The 16,642-nt window shown below is 34.9% G+C and overlaps 1 protein-coding gene across 3 annotated transcripts in view; it reads right to left on the bottom strand.

Annotated features, from left to right (window-relative positions):
- Positions 1-1,309: 1,309 nt before the first annotated feature.
- LOC148943513 (mid1-interacting protein 1-B-like) overlaps positions 1,310-16,642 on the bottom strand; it is a 101,648-nt gene continuing 86,315 nt past the window's right edge. For 2 of the 3 annotated variants that reach the window (XM_089101452.1, XM_089101453.1), the window contains exons 2-4: positions 10,934-11,087; positions 6,662-6,953; positions 1,310-2,756 (exon numbers count right to left, since the gene is read on the bottom strand). In XM_089101452.1, coding sequence (XP_088957578.1) covers positions 2,554-2,756; positions 6,662-6,953; positions 10,934-11,087 — 649 coding nt within the window. In that variant the 3' untranslated portion in view covers positions 1,310-2,553. Of the gene's footprint in view, positions 2,757-6,661; positions 6,954-10,933; positions 11,088-12,549; positions 12,697-16,642 lie in introns of those variants that run through there. The other variant, XM_089101451.1, reaches the window with a different exon arrangement.

The raw sequence follows: 16,642 nt of genomic DNA, 5'->3' as shown, positions 1-16,642 counted from the left end.
TTATTACAAATTTTATCTTATTTAAATCCTTGAGAATAATCTTACATTTGCTCTCCAGTAGAATTATGGCAACATCTCTCTTGGATGGATAGACCCCATAGGGCTTCAGGGAAGGTCGTGGTCATGTGCAAAAAGTCATCTGAGCACTAACTCTCAAAATGCACGTTCCCAGGGCGTCAATAATGTTAGTAATCTTTTGCTCTAAGCGCATACCCTAAGTCCATCTTCCTCATACACGGATTCCATCTTTTCAACTTTAAAGCAATTTTTGAGGCAAATAATTAGAATCCTCCAGATGTGGAGTTCTGAAGTAGTTCAGTTAAAAATTTACTATCCGGGTTGCAGCGGTAGCTAGCAACCTAGTAAGAGACGATCACGTCCAATGTTAAGAAATATAAAAACCCATAACTCCAAAAAAAAGAGTCAGATCAAAACAAAAAGTACAACATTAGAACCGCCTTGTCCGATACCCATATACAGGAAACTTACCGTTCCTTGGCTTGAACAGCAGGGGAAATATATTGGCTTGAAAATCAAGAAAAGTGGCGGCTACTACAACATTCTGCCTAAACACCATATTATTTTTTTTTCTTTCTTTTCCACAGATAGCTTGGCACTGGAACATCGTAGAGAGTTGTTCAATGGCTCATTTTAAAGGAAATTTAATTGGTTTAAAAATCTTTTGTAACTAAAATAAATTATTTCTAAAAGAGAATGAATTTTTCCACTAAAAACTGCATTTTTGATGTCTTTTCAAACTGCAGTCTTTTCAAAGATATTTGTTTTTGTGTTATACAGAATCATATTGCGGGTTTGTGTTCCTATTTTTGTACATATGTCTCAAATTAACACCTTTTATTCAGTGTAAGACTTAACTACATCATGGAATTCTTTTACTCTAGCTTAGGAGCTTTACCTCACTCTTTCATTTATGCATATGAAATTTCTACAGTAAGATTTTCTGATACGCTGAATTTGATGGTGTGATTTTCATTAAGATTCTATGATTTTTAGGGGGCATTTTCCCCTTTTTTTGAAAATAATGCAAGTTTTCTCATGGTCGTAACTTTTGATGGATAAAGTTAAACTTGCTGAAACTTACATATTTAAAATAAGCATAAAAATCCAATTCTTTCGATGTAACTATTGGTATTATAATTCCGTATTTTAGAGTTTCGGTTACTATCGAGAAGATTGGCTTTTACTATACAGTTCGTTACCACGAACTGTTTGATTAAAATGGAAATCGGAACGTCTTTTAATGATCCGATTTAAACACAGACCTTCTCCTGTAAAAAAAATTGCAATCTTTTTATGCGAAACTTTAATTTAGATAGCAAACATACATGTTAGAAAAGTAAATAAACAAAGACTTAACTTAAAAGAAATATAACTACAATTGGACGTAATATGAACATCGATTTTTCAGGTCCTGTCCAACAAACAATAAATATGGCCCTGGCCAACACATTCCGAGCTCAACAATTCGAGATTTGAAAGGATTTCAGCCTGATAATTACCTATATAATTGAACATTCTAATATTGTATCATTCTTTGCACCGAGGGGCAGTTTCTCAATCCTTTCCATCAAAACTGACATGAAATTTAGCCGTTTCCTCATTGAATACATCGAGCTTTATACATATACCAAAAATGGATCTATTAAAATAAAAAATAAAATACCTTACATATAACGGAGAAACAGGGAAATTGTGGCAACGTTCTTATGAAAGATTCTTCAGCATTAAGCCCTCACTTCCTTTGTTATAACGGAATAAATAAATTTCGCTTGCGTCAAAACTTTACAATTAATATGGTATGCCTAAATCATTGTTCTTCAACCATTGGAATTCTACAGAAATGCCCATAGAGCTGTGATTTTTTAGGATTAATTTCTTTTTTGTTCTAATGCAAAAAGCCTTCATGGCAATGATGGCAAGGCAGCAGGCAGCATTGCCATCTCTAGTTATTTAGCTTTAATTTTGGTTGCTTTTCCCCAAGTTAGGTTCTTTTCTTGTATTAGTTTTTGAAATTTTTTCTACCTAGTTAGATTTTTTCTTCTATCTTTAATTTTAAAAGGTTATCTTTATTTCAAAGTCAAAGAAATTATACTTGAAATCCCTTCAAAATGAAAAGTAAATTATTAAATTGCAAGCCATTCAGAGCTGAAATTAATTATGAGGATTTGATAGGAAAGCAAAATAAAGACATAACTATATATTTTTACATTTTTCGGTATTTTTCTCTCCTCAAATGATTTGTATAATATTTTCCATTTGTTTTTTTTCTGTCGTTCTATGGTCAGTCGATCGAAAAAATTTTGCTTTCCATTTTTGGTGGCTCAGAGTGGAAATAAATCGAAGAATCCTTTTTTCAACATTAGAAATTATCAGGCAAAAAAACACAGGATTTTCAAATTCCAAACAGTTATTGAGCGTGTGTGGCGAGCATAAAACAAACCGGTGATTCATCACATAAATTTGCATTAAGGCTGTTAAACTTGTGCTGAGTAGACAGCACTTTATCACAATTGTCCTGCAACATCCCTATAATTATTCACTTGTACCAATTTCAGTATGATACCTCTTTGTCAGATAATTTGCAGTGTCTGTGAGATGTTCTAAACTTTTATGAAGTCCTAATAGATGTTTTCTAAACTGGTGAGCTACTTTTTGGACACAGTCTTCCTCATTTTCATCAAATGGTATATCTCTCTCTGTTTCAACACCAGAGTCTTCTGTATCTTGGTCCGTTCCTGAAAAAAAAAATGCAAAATATAATAAATACTCCACGCTAATGACATTAACGCCTTTCATTTATTGATTGGATTTTACATTATGATGTCATATAGCGATCGTACATGACTGCGTCATTGCACCAAATATATGCAGTGTGTTTTGATAGGAATTCTAGAAAATTCCCCAAGTAAAACATGTCTCTTGAAAAGGTCCCCCCCCCCCCGTAAACTTCCCTAACCATGGGAAATTCTCCCTTAGAAAATCCCCCGGGCAGAAAATTCACCCATCCCCCAACAAAAAATGTATGCATACTCTACATTGTTTGCGTGTACTATACGCAAACAATGGGCAAATTTCATAAATTAAAGACAATTCCCCAAGGACTGTGGGGGTCAAGTTATTTCCAAACGCACATATATTAGACCTTTCAACTATGCTGAACAAAAGAGCTATCTCAAAATTTTGATCGGAGGACTTGCGGGAGGGGAGAGGCGTTGGAGTTTGGCTAACTACCCATCAATCTTTTTTGTCGTTTAACAAGGGCAGTAGAACTTCTAATTTCCGTTTGAATGAGCTCTCTCCCGATATTCTAGGACCATCGGTTCGATGTGATCACCCCTAGGAAGAAAAAAAAAACAGAAAAACAAACAAATAAACACGCAGCCGTGATCTTTCTTCTGGCAAAAAATATAACATTCCACTTTTTTGTAGACGGGAGCTTGAAACCTCTACAGTAGGGTTCTCTGATAAGCTGAAACTGATGGTGTGATTTTCATTAAGATTACTTGAATTTAAGAGGATGTTCCTTCCCTTTTTCAAAAATCAGGAAAATTTTCTCAAGCTCTCAGCTTTTGATGTGTAACATAAAACTTAATGAATTTTATATATTTGGAATCAGCATAAAAAGCCAATTCTTTTGATATACCAATTGATATCAAAATTTTGTTTTTTAGAATTTTGGTTACTTACAGTTCATGACCACGAACTGTTAATTAATTTTGGGTTACAATTGGCCGAGGTTCGTCCTGTACTAGGTTGCAGCTACCGGGGCAAACACTTTGGTTACAATTTAACGATTTGGTAAGAAAAAACCTAAGGCTTTTTCCATGCGTATGATGTAATTTTAACAAAAAAAAAACAATTTTTCACAAATAATTTGATGTTAATAGTGAAGATCACTCTCTAGTAGTGTCTAGAGTTAATCTAACGCTCAAATTTAAGCAGGGCAACTACCTTCCGGAGAATAAGGACGTTGGTTAATTTCAGGACGAGAATTCAAAAAGGTTCTTCCTGGAACAGTTGAATATAAAACTGGGAACTTCACAATTTGATAATCTGGAAGAAAGACGGAGAGATTTTAGGAAAATAGTTTGTGAGGTCTCGGAAGGGGCCTTTGGGACGAAACGTTTTGAGCCATGGAGAAAAAAGCAGGGGGTTTTTCAAGAATGTTGTGAGCGATAGATCGTATGAGAACACGAGAAAAGCAAGGGAAGTAGAGAAGACATTGGATTATAAATTCTTTACTAGGTTGCAGCTTCCACATCAACCATGATTAAGGAGGAGTGAAACGGAGGCCATGAATAAAATTACCAAAGATCTGGAAGCTGCAGCCAGACGCAACAATAGTCAGATATTGTATCGGCATGCTCAGATATGGAGATGAGTAGTTAGCCTGGACTTGTCCTAGTTTGGAGTAGAAACGGGACTTCAATTGGTGACAACAAAAGTGTTAAAAAAAGATGGGCAAAACGTTTTGAAAACATGTTAAACCGTGATAAGGTTGTAGGAAATATAGAAATAACACAAAAAATTTTAATAATTTGGAGGTGCAGGTTACGAGCTAGGAGGTGCAAGTTAGACAGAGCTAAAGGCATTAAAAAATAATAAAGCTTCAGGCACGGATAGTATGATAATGAGTTTTATGGAGAAAATAAGAAATATGGTGACTGTGAAGTTGAAGATAAGTTACTGAAGATTATAAATAAGAATTTGAAAAGGAGGAGTTACGTAGTGATTTTAAAAGTACAGCAGAAGTTGTAAAGCTCATTGTCTAGTCGTGTCGCATCCACACTTAATTCAAAGCTTACCGTTAGAAGTAGGATTACTACTAATCAGATAGCTATGAAGTTGATAGACTACATGATTAAAATTTGAAAGGGAAATTCCAATAATAGTTGATAAAGAAATTGGAGAACTTAGAATTCGATAGTATACAAGATGAATGTAGTAATTTTGAGAAAATAGTTTGCAAATTAGCATGGGGAGGAAAGTTAGAAAAAAAAAACAGCTAGAAAATATTAGCAAAACAATCTAAGTTCGGTAGAAGAGAAAGGAGGAAATGAGTGAAGAGGCTACCCTTTTTACTCTCTGAAAGCTCGTTCAGGCATGAAGGATGTCAAGGAGGGGGGCTAGTTGCTCTCCATCATGTTTGACACTTAAACATGAACTAGAATCATACACTTCAAACCAAGAAACTTCAAAAGGGATCATTCGATTGGAAATTGAAAGGGCTAGTGCCTTTTTTAATAGTTGAAAGTGTATATAAAAAGTTTTTACGGGATAGATCTTACAGAAATAAGACAAAAGTAAGGGAAGAACACAAGGTACTAAACATATGTTTGAGAATATGTGAAACAGAGGATGTAGACAAAACTGCAGAGGATCAGAAATATGGAGCCAGACAATACAATAGTATGACATCATCGGTCTCGACTTGCGTCAGAAAAAACTTTGATAATCTGGAATTGTAGGAAGTTTAAATAAAAAGGAAGGATTAGAGACGGTGCAAAAATGCCTGAAAAACAATAAGGATCCAGATGCTGATAGTATAGTAATTGAGTTTTTCAAATACAGTGGTTAAGTAGTTAAAAATAGGATACTGAAAATTATTAATCCGATTCTTAATAAAGGGGAAGAACCTATAGATTGTAAGAAACTTTAATTAAACTTATTTATAAGTAAGGCAAAATAAAGTGAGTTTAGCAACTATAGATGACAGCAGATACTGAAAACTATGAACGAGATTTTTTATAAATGGGAAGTAGCTAGTGATTTTGGAACATTTTGGAACAGCGTTCTTTTGTTCCCCTCTTCACATCACATCACATGTGATGTGATTACTCTGTGATGTTTAACACCACAGAGTAATTTAGTTTGTGTTTGTGCAATTTTTATGTACCTTGCAAACAGCTCAGTTTTAGTGCTTCTTAGTGCTATGTTGAATATGTCAATAATAAATATGTCTATGTCTAAGCCCTTTAACACAAAAGGCTATAAAGAGGGGGTAGTGATTATAGAGGCACTGGCCAGATTTCAGTAGTAATAAAATAACTTAGCATAATGACAATTGTTAAACTAAGTGATTTTGTAGATTAGGTTCCTAGAGAACATCAAAGTTCGCTGAAAGACTCGTACTAAATCAAGAATTGAGAAGCGCCTGAATTAAAACAGACATCTTCAGTCCTGAGTTTGATACATTAGAAACAAGCAGTTGGTTCAGCTTGATACAAAAGCTTATAGTGAAGGTCTTATTCTTGTACGGTATAATTTTGACACTATTCGGCCTGCAACTGTCACTCCGTATATCACATAAATTAGCTGTAATAGACAAGTTTTTGAGTATATACCAATACAAATTTTTCCCAAAAGGAGTGGGCTCGAGTGCTGGAAAATAAGGTGGCTTTTCTGGTTAAGTTTTCCAGCTTCTTAAAAGATTGCGGGCTATCTGAACCGTCCTTGAATTCCTCCTACCTACAGGTATGTATATACCCCCCCCCCCAGTACCATTCTTATGCTTATTGTAAGTACGCACCTTCAAATAGAGGAAAGTTAGGGGAAGAGCTAGGTGGCAATCTGTTTTTCTTTCTATTTTTTTTAAGGCCAAATTCGCTGCGGTATAGTCATATCTATATATTTACAGTACCTATTTCAGATTCAGTATCAGAAACGGCAGCGCAGAGGCTTGAGGCGGATGACATAGGTAAGCTTCCTGAAGAAGGCCGGCGACCAGGGTTCTGACTAAGAAGGCTCTTGCTTTTCTGCGGTTTCATAAGTTCGATACAATTCTCATCTTGTGAACTTGATGCCCAAGTAAGCTCAGTTTTGATTTTGTTTAAAGTCTGATAGAGGTTGTATAGGTCCGCAGCTTGTAAATTACGGATAAAAGAACGAGACTTAGGAGCAACATTTCGTTCTAAATCTGAATCGAATCCAACCTGAAAAAAAGTTTGTATCAGTTGAGAACCATCATTTTTTGTTGAAGAGTAATTTAGGACATGATAGGGTTAATCAAGCTCAAATATTGATAAAATGTGTGACAGGAAGAGATAGGTTCTGGATACAGCGAGGGATATGGCCCAATATAGTACCTTGTAGTCTCACCCCCACCATCCGTAGAATCAAATGCTCTTAATCCCCCCTCCCTCCCCTCCTCACCGAGAAGAACTTACACAAAGAAGATTGCTTCTATATTTCAATAAATTATTTTCCTACCTTTCTTAAAAATAATTCCTCCCTAACTCTCTTAAAAAATAAAATGAATAAAATCATATGACACCCCATTACAAGTTTTCCGAAATTCATCTGGGCGAAGTCCAGACTCATAGCAGGAAAGGGGGGCAGAATTGTTTTTCCCATGGACTAAGAGCCACGTATTTACGCCCAAATTTTCTTATTTTCGTGCATCTAAATGTTTATTCTCCAATGTTCCAAGGCGGAGTACCTCTTATACATTTACCCTTGCATATAGCTTATCTACCTTCTTTGTGCGACGTCTGAATGAGATCGTATTCTGTTCGTTGAAAGTATGTTTTCAACGGAATTCGCAATTCAAGGATCTTGAACAAAAAGAAAATCTCACAGTTTGGGATAGAGCCAGATAAAAGAATCGTACGATACATTTTTATCACAAACGTAGTTAACTAAGCGTAGGAAGGTTCTACGGGGGCCAAGATTACAGAGACTGTCAAATTAAGTTCTTCTAGTCATTCTTTTGCATGGTCATTTTTCTACGCTTTTCACATTGTTCCATATCATAAAATAAGTGAAAAAATTTTATATATGGATGTATATACATATTATCAAAGAGTAGAAAAAAAAACTATATAAATAGGCAAATCGTTGAGAAATGACAGCAATTGGCAAAATTACAGGTTTCCAAAGTGTGGCTTACATCCTGCTTGGGGCTTAAATTGATCCCAGAAGAGAGAAACATTCGGGGACAATCCAAAAATGTTGTTTAGGGGTTTGTAGCATTTCAGCCTTCTCCCTGGTTAATTCAAGGTACTAAAAAAGAAGCTACTAATAAAGAAGAATTGCATATCAGTAGCAAAGTGACAACATAATTTATAAGTAATTTTGAAAAAAAAACAAACATATTGGCCTTTGACGATCTACTTGTTTAACTTGGTCATGCTTGATGTTAAGCCTTTTGGATGACGCTTTATATAGACAATAGGCAAAATAAAAGGATTTACCGAAAATCATTGTAGGGTAAAACTTGAGTTTATGACCACTTTCACTGTCGGCTGCCAAAGCTAAAGCACCGTAGTGTGAATACGGGCATGAAAGTATCAAAAATATGAAAAAACAACTCGTTTTTTTGTTTCTTAACAAATAACAAGGTTTTTACTTGTTTAATAAGGAGTTGTGCATGACATATTATTTTGGCTACGACACCGTGAAAAAAAAGAAATCAATTACTAACAATAAATGGCTGAATAGAACAGATTGCATCATAAATATACGGTACTTTCGCATTATATGGGCCTCTCTAAAAAGCCAAATTTGGTTAATGCTAATGAAATAAAATAAAATAGGTTGACTATATAATAGTCTAGAAACAAATTTGGGCTATATATTTACACATTAGGAGGAGTGAGGGGCAAAGCATAGCATATATTAAATACGTAAACTAACCTAGGTACCTTTTTCCCTCCCAAAAGACCAAAGAACAACGCTTTAAATGTCTTAAAACCACGCTATACAATGTATTTCTCTACTGCGGTGTATTGAATCATCTTGTAAAAACGGGTTTTTCATAGCGTCTTTCCCGTTTGACTGTAGCATCTCTTGTTGGACTTCTTTAGACGGGCCCTGATAATGTGAAAGTACCAAATATACTAGTAAATAAGCCCGATACAGGCTCAAGGCGAATCCAGGATTTTGTTTATGTGAGGGGGGGGGGTATTTTGTTTATGGGAAGTGGGTATTTTGCTCGGAAGGGGAGGTAAGAAACTAATAAAAAACGCATCAAAATTTATGTATATGCCTTTTTGTTACTTTTTACGAGTCAGAGTAATTTTCGAGGGGGAGAGGGGCAAAACAGGCAATCCCTACCCTGGATACGGCCTTGTATAGCCTACAAACAGGAAAACACATAGTATGTTGTTTCGGGCGAGGGAGCACAGCTTCGGATAAATAACGCAGAAATTGGCGAATTATGTGGAAAATATGGGTAAATCGCCAGATTTCGGGAGGAGAGGTCTTAAGTCTCCTGCCCCCTACTCTTACGAAAATGCCTAAACAGATGTTTCCATCTTATAGCCACTTTCTACTCTTTGTGTTTTGCATTTCCTTTACTTTTCCTTTACTTTACTCTGCCTTTTATTTTACTTTTCGCCTTTCATCCGAGCGATATGTGTATTCTTCTGAACGTTTTTCTTCGCTGATGCTATTAAAGCCAAATTCAGTTATAGTCTATTAGAAATTCCCAATTCCTGAATTATTTTCTCCATCATGGCAGACTACCCATTCTACAATTGAAATAACAAACCAAAAAAAACTTTTGGAAATCAACTTTTTGCTTAAAGTTTCGTCACATAACAGACCTCATGACTTATTTAGTTTGAATTCCGTGTAGGCTTCCTTCGGGGCTAGGGGGGATTGGTAATAGTGCCCCTCCCATTGTGACAATATTTTTTTACGTATCATATATTATTAAACTCACATGCCGACCACCATCAACACAGAGATGGAAAAGGCGAGGCGGACATCATGCGAGGCGTGCATCATGAGCCTCGCCGGGAAATTTCTAGGGAGGGGAGGAGGGTGGCGGTTGCTAACAGGAACTTTGGCTTCATCGATTTTATATGGTAATATTTCTTTTTCCTATTGATATACAATGTTTTTATTCTGGCGTATACAATATGTTTAAGCATCAGAGCAACCTATAGTGGAGAATGCGGTGGCTTCAGCCACGTAGAAGATCAAAAGTCACGCAGAATTTCCATCCACATCACAGTAGAGAGAATATACAGTATCAACAAAGGATATACTCATCGTTAATAAAAAAAATGAAACACATTCAAAACCAGACGAGATTCATACTCCGCCTTCGCGCACGCGCGATACCGATGTACATATCACGAGAAGCATATGGAAAAACCAGTTTTTTTGTCCGACCACTAGCAACGAACTAACTAAAGACATATTTGCTCCGAGCAAATACGCGTGGCATGAAATGTGTATCATATTTGGAAAAAAAGAAGACGCTACAGTATACAGTGAGTAAAAATGTTGTTGAGAACCTGATTCAACAAAACTACTGTTCATCGGATTCACTAAATATTCAATTTCTATTCAAACTTTTAGTTACAATCCAATATTAATAAATTAGGCAGAAAATCTGAAAAAGCAAGACGCTACCATTCGATTTACAACAGCAAGAAATCGGGATATACAAAGCCGGTTCCAAACGTCATATTTTGGTTAGGCCTGAGCATGAATTGAAAATCGATCAGAAATCAAATTAAAAAGAAACATGCTTTTTCAATAGAAAGTAAGGAGCAATATTAAAACATAAAACGAAAAGAGCTGATTCTGTATGAGAGAGGCCGTCCCCTCTTCAACCCCGCACTCTTTACGGTAAAGTTTGACTTTTATCCTGACTCTTTAATAACCGTGCTGAAATAAAAGCACCGTTGAGCTAGAATAAGAAGCTTTTTTAAAGCACAGAAACAAACTAGCGTAACGACAGAGGGTATGGGGAGGGGGCAGTCCCCCTCATATACGGAAGAATTCTTGATTTTTCTAAGTTTTAATGTTGCTCCTTACTTTCAGTTAAAAAATATTATTCTTTTTCATTTAATGCACAGGCACAAAGTAAGCAATTTAATACAAGCACATTTTTACTGCATTATTCAAATTTAATAGTTTTACAACAGTTTCAAGGTTGAGGTATATTATAATAAATTACCTTTCCATCCATTAACGCACGTGGCACGAGAATGTTTTCATTCATATTTGCGACAGCTTTAACAAATCGATCCATGACCGAAACGATACTTTGTTGGGAAAACTCGACTGCCGAAGAATCAAACGACATCTTTTTCCTGGAACAGTTTCCACGACTAGAAAATAAAGTTCATGAAGGAAAGTTCATCGTATTTTCTAGATACGTGCATTCCTACGAAGTAAGAAAAAGGTGAGTGTGAAATTCTGAAACCAGGAACTTACTTAAGAGTTCAAATTGTGCAAGTCCAAAAAAAGCGTAACAAATTCGAAAAGAAGGTTCATCGCAGATTTTGATTTTAATTTGTCAATCGTCCATTGGAGAATGACCTACGTTTTTTTTTGGCATTAGTCTTAATTCCGGGCAGTCTTAGTGAATGTACTAAGTAAATAGTCAATCAACTTGAATCAGGTGCTTTGACGCTACAACTTTAAAAAGTTAAGAAGTCGAATTGTAACATCTACTTCTGAGAGGCTTAAACAAAAAAATTTATTCTCCATATTATTTTATTATGTCAACTTGACATTGTTAAATCTCCCTTAATTAAGAGTTGTTAGACTAGAAAAGTATAGATTTTGCCCAACATTAGTTTGAGGTAGAATCAACACACGTGTGTTGACTTAGTAAACAGGATGGGTGCTCCATCTGTACACCCCCCCCATCCACAGTAATGTTTAACCACTGCTATCTAAGGAAATTCTAGGTGCAACAAATAAAGCCAGTTCGTAGTTACGTCTTATTTACCAATTGCCCATCAAAACATTTAGACTGAATATCTTATTGTTTAAAATAAATTCGGACAAGTGAGCCATTCTATTTTCAAGCCGTTGTGGAAAAGAAGTTTTTTTAACAAATTTATCTTCTATTAGAGCATTCGTTCTTGACGCACTATGGTGGGGGTTAAAATTAAGGGTAAAGAATGGAGGGCTGGAGGAGATTGACAATCCTCTCCTACAGGATAGGTTTTGTTCGTTTTTGGTTTGGTTTTGAATAAGGTCTTTACTTTCATTGGACACATTTCTTTTACATTTAATTTTTCCCAATTTAATAAAATACCGATATTGTTTAAAATATAAAGGAGCTTCCGGCCCTCCTTCCCCCCTCAACCCTCAACCTTAAGTTTATCTTTAAATTGTATGGGATGAATTGTCGATGCGATCGTTGTTTCATCAAGATACGATATTCCCACTTTTATATAGAAAGTAAAACAAGTAAAATTTCCAACAAATTTTTGTCCAAACCTCAAATCATATTCGGTACCTCTAACTTTTTACTTAATAAGAGGCGTAAAGGCGTCAATGTACGTATATATATTAATATATATATATACATATATATATATATATATATATATATATATATATATATATATATATATATATATATATATATATATATATATATATATATATATAATATATATATATATACATATGGTTTTATTTCCGGTTATTCCACGATAGAAAAAAAAACATTAAATCGTTGCGGAGTCTTTTACTTTCCGAACAGCCGGTTGAAACTGTATAAGGAAAGCTTTGAAAAGTACTGAACTATGGTATCTGAACTTATTAAAATCTTACCAATCACACAGTTCTTTACAATCAAGGCAAAGTTGGTTACGAGAATCTTTATGCAAATCCAAGTCCCTTATGAACCTAGATAACATTTGGCTTTCCATATTGCAAAGCGGAGACAAACTAACTAAAAACTTTCCGACGCTGATGAAATTAAACAAAAGCCATGGTGGAAAATATCACGTCAAACTCCATACACTAGAAGCGTGGATCTTGTATCCAAGCGAATTTTTACTAGTAACTTGTTTAGCAGCAAAATATAACTTCTTTCAATCAGAGAAGTCCCGACGGTTGCTACGTTAATAAGACCAGAGCTGTCCTGTATATTATGAAAATAGCCATCATATATCCATCGTATATATATATATATATATATATATATATATATATATATATATATATATATATATATATATATATATTTATATATGTATATGGTACGTGTCTAGAATCCAGTAAACACACGAAGAACCGCATCTAGAATCGAATGAAATCCTAAAGAAAAACAGGTTTCCACTGCCTTGTGAGGTATTGCTCACTCCGCGAAAAATGTTTAAACTTTAGGTTTTTGGGGTTGAAGGGGCAACAAAAGGTACCTAGGTTAGGTTAGGTTACGTATTTAATATATGTTATGCTTTACCCTGACCCCCCTAGTGTGCAAATATATAGCCCAATTATGTTCACAAACTATAATATTTTCATCCTATATTATTTCATTTCATTAGCATTAATGAAACTTCCCTTATCGCGTGTTTACTGGATTCTAGAGAAGTATCATATATATATACATATATGTATATATATATATATATATATATATATATATATATATATATATATATATATATATATATATATATATATATATATATATATATATATATATATATATATATATATATATATATATATATATATATATATATATATCAAGTGAGTTCAAGTCACTTGTTGTTGTAACATAAGATTTTGAATTTGCTGCTTTTGGTTTTTCTTCGTTTTTTTTATATATATTTTTCGGACTTCAATAAATTACATTCATTTCAATTGTTTGCGAAATATTCAATAAAAAGTCTAACGTTTCTTGCTTGATTTGTCTAGCTAAAGAATTTATACAAAAAAAAACCTGAGTTATACATCAACTAACAAAGGAGCCAACTTCACAGGCTCTTTAGCAAACAAAGAGGCAGCGTCTGGCTCTTTGTTGCCTCTTTTTACTTGTTCTGGTCTTTGACCCTCAAAAATGACATTTCCAGTCATTTTTGTTTTGTAGATTTTTATAGCCACGTCCATCTTCTACGTCCCAAAAATACTCTATATCAATTTTTACGTTTATATCTTAATTATTTTAGATTATTATTCTTCAATACAAGACACAATTCGGTTAACTTACAAATATCAATGGCTGACAATGCAGAAGTTTTTCAAGTAAACTCATCGGGTATTTTTCCATTTGGAAAAACTTCAAAAATTACACGAATATTTTTTAGTCATGAACTTGCCAACAGCAATAGTTTTTTTTCTTTACTTGAGATTCAAATGTACGTTTACTTTCTTTTCTCGGTGTCAACAAAAATTACAGAGAGTATAACTTAAAGAATGTATAACAAAGCCGTCATTTGGGTTGCTAGCATGTGGGTGATTTCGTTCGGACCTTCAATTGTAGTGAAGACACAAGAAACATCAGGTGTTTTACCCAAAAGCAACTTTAGCTTAACGAAGCAATTCTGAGCACTTGTCCTAGAACGATAATACTACACTATCAACTTTTCGCCTTTTCAGTGAGGGTTGTCAATCCAACGACTTCTTTGGGTTTCTCTTCCTTGTGTGCGATTTATTACGAACGATACATACAGCCTATTGAATTACCCATGAATGTACGAAGTTTGAAGACTGGTACACAATAGTGCAGCCACCTCCATGATTTTAGGGTTAAATACCGGTGGTTGACTAACTTTTTTATTTGCCTCGATAGTTCTACATAACTCAATCAAGCAGAAGAGCTTGAAGTGTTCAACTATTTTTGTTGTAAATCTGCATCCATTCATCCAAGGCTCTGTGCTTCTGCCCTAAAATATTTCGCATCTTTTTGGTTCTTTGGCATAGATGTTATCAAACAGTTCATGGTAACGAACTGTAAGTAAGGAGCGACCCGGCTCAATAGTAAGCGAAACTCTAAAAAACGGAAATTCAATACCAGTAGATACATCAAAAGAATTGAATTTTTATATTGACTTCAAATATATAAGTTTCATCAAAATGAGTCTAACCCATCAAAAGTTATGAGCCTGAGAAAATTTGCCATATTTTCGAAAAAAGGGGATAACATCCCCTAAAAGTAATCGAATCTTAATGAAAATCACAGCATCAGATTCAGCGTAACAGAAAACCCTACTGTAGATGTTCCAAGGTCCTATCTGCAAAAATGTGGGATTTTGTAGTTTCTGCCAGAAGAAAGATCATGGATACCTGCTAATTTTTTTTTTTTTTTATTTTTTTTTTTCCAGGGGTCATTGTATCGATCCATTAGTCCTAGAATATCTTGAGAGGGCTCATTCGAACGGAAATTAAAAGTTCTAGTGCCCTTTTAAGTGACCAAAAAATTTGGAGGGCAAATTGGCCCCCTCCCATGCTCATTTTTTCCCACAGTCACCCAATATAAATTTTTAGGTACCCATTTTGTTCAGCATAGTCGAAAATCTAATAAATATGTCTTTGAGGATGACTTAGTCCCCCAAAATTCCCGGGGGGAAGGGCTGCAAGTTATGAACTTTGTCCATTATTTACATATAGTATTTGTTATTGGGAAGTATACAGACGTTTTCTGGAGGGATTTTTTCTCGGAGGAGGGGGGCGGAAGAGTGGTTACGTGAGAGATCTTTCCATGGAGGATGTTTCCTATGAAGGGGGCACCGGATTCCCCAGCATTATCTAAAAACGATTAGAAATTAAATAAAAAACAAGTTTTTTCAACTGAAAGTAAGGAGCAACATTACAGCTTAAAACGAATAGAAATTATTACGCATATGAGGGGGGTCGCCTTCTAGTCAATACCTCGCTCTTTACGCTAAAGTTTTTTTTTAGTACCTTCAAAAGAGCTATCTATTTTAATTAAACAGCCTTTGTGATTCAGGGATTTGTGATTCGAACAAAATTCAAAATTAAGCGTAAAGAGCGATATATTGACTCAGGGGCGAACTCCCTCATATACTTAATAATTTCTCTTCGTTTTAAGTTTTAATGTTGCTCCTTACTTTCAGTTGAAAAAACTTTTTTTTTTTTTAAATATCAAAAGAGCCGAATCAGACGCATTGACGTCTGACGTATCTACAATTTTCGAAGAAAGCATTCTACAACATGAAAATGTGTCTATACTGTTGCCGAAATGGCTCACTAAAAATGTTCCCACAATTTCAACCATGGAACCACACAAACTCACAGCAGAAACAAACACTATTGTGAATTAAAATGATGCACGAAACATGTTAAAACTACAAACTTATGCTCTTTTTTTTAAATTGTTCAGTCGGTTTATCATCAACGTAGAAATCCTGTCGAAATAACAGAATTCCTGTCAATTTGGCAAAAATCCTGTCCATCAAAATAGTTGGTGACACAGTAGGTGGCATTATTCCTTCAGTTATATTTTACTTTTTTGTCAAAGCTGTGGATCAGGGATTAGAGTAAAATAAAGAGAGGAAGATGTTTTGCAACAGTATGGACTGAAAGTGGCCTGACCTAACAAAACCATAAAAAGCCAACCCAAGAATTGCAAATTTTCAGAAATAATCTGTGTCATAGTAAGCGAGCTTCTGTTAGAAGACGGTTTTTTCAACTAAAATGACGTATCTACGTTGTGATGTGGATCTCCTTCTGTGTGTATGCATTATTATGAGCGAACCACAAAACCGAGTCGAGACTCGGGCCGCAATGGCCAATTGCCTCTAGTCCTGTACGCAAGATTGTAAGCGAAATTCATGGAGCGTGTCAAGAAAATGTTTTATAAAAAGACTCCTATGTCGGCTAACCTACTTAAAAAAGAATACCAGTGGTAGACTTTTTGGTATTTATTTGTTATATCAAACACAGCCAAGAAGTT

Source organism: Artemia sp. Qi Xiang Cuo, chromosome 15 (genome assembly GCF_049724085.1).
Source record: "Artemia sp. Qi Xiang Cuo chromosome 15, ASM4972408v1, whole genome shotgun sequence".
NCBI classification, from domain to species: Eukaryota; Metazoa; Arthropoda; class Branchiopoda; order Anostraca; family Artemiidae; genus Artemia; species Artemia sp. Qi Xiang Cuo.
The sequence above is the reverse complement of the archived record's forward strand: the minus strand, read 5'-3'. Positions and strand labels throughout refer to the sequence as shown.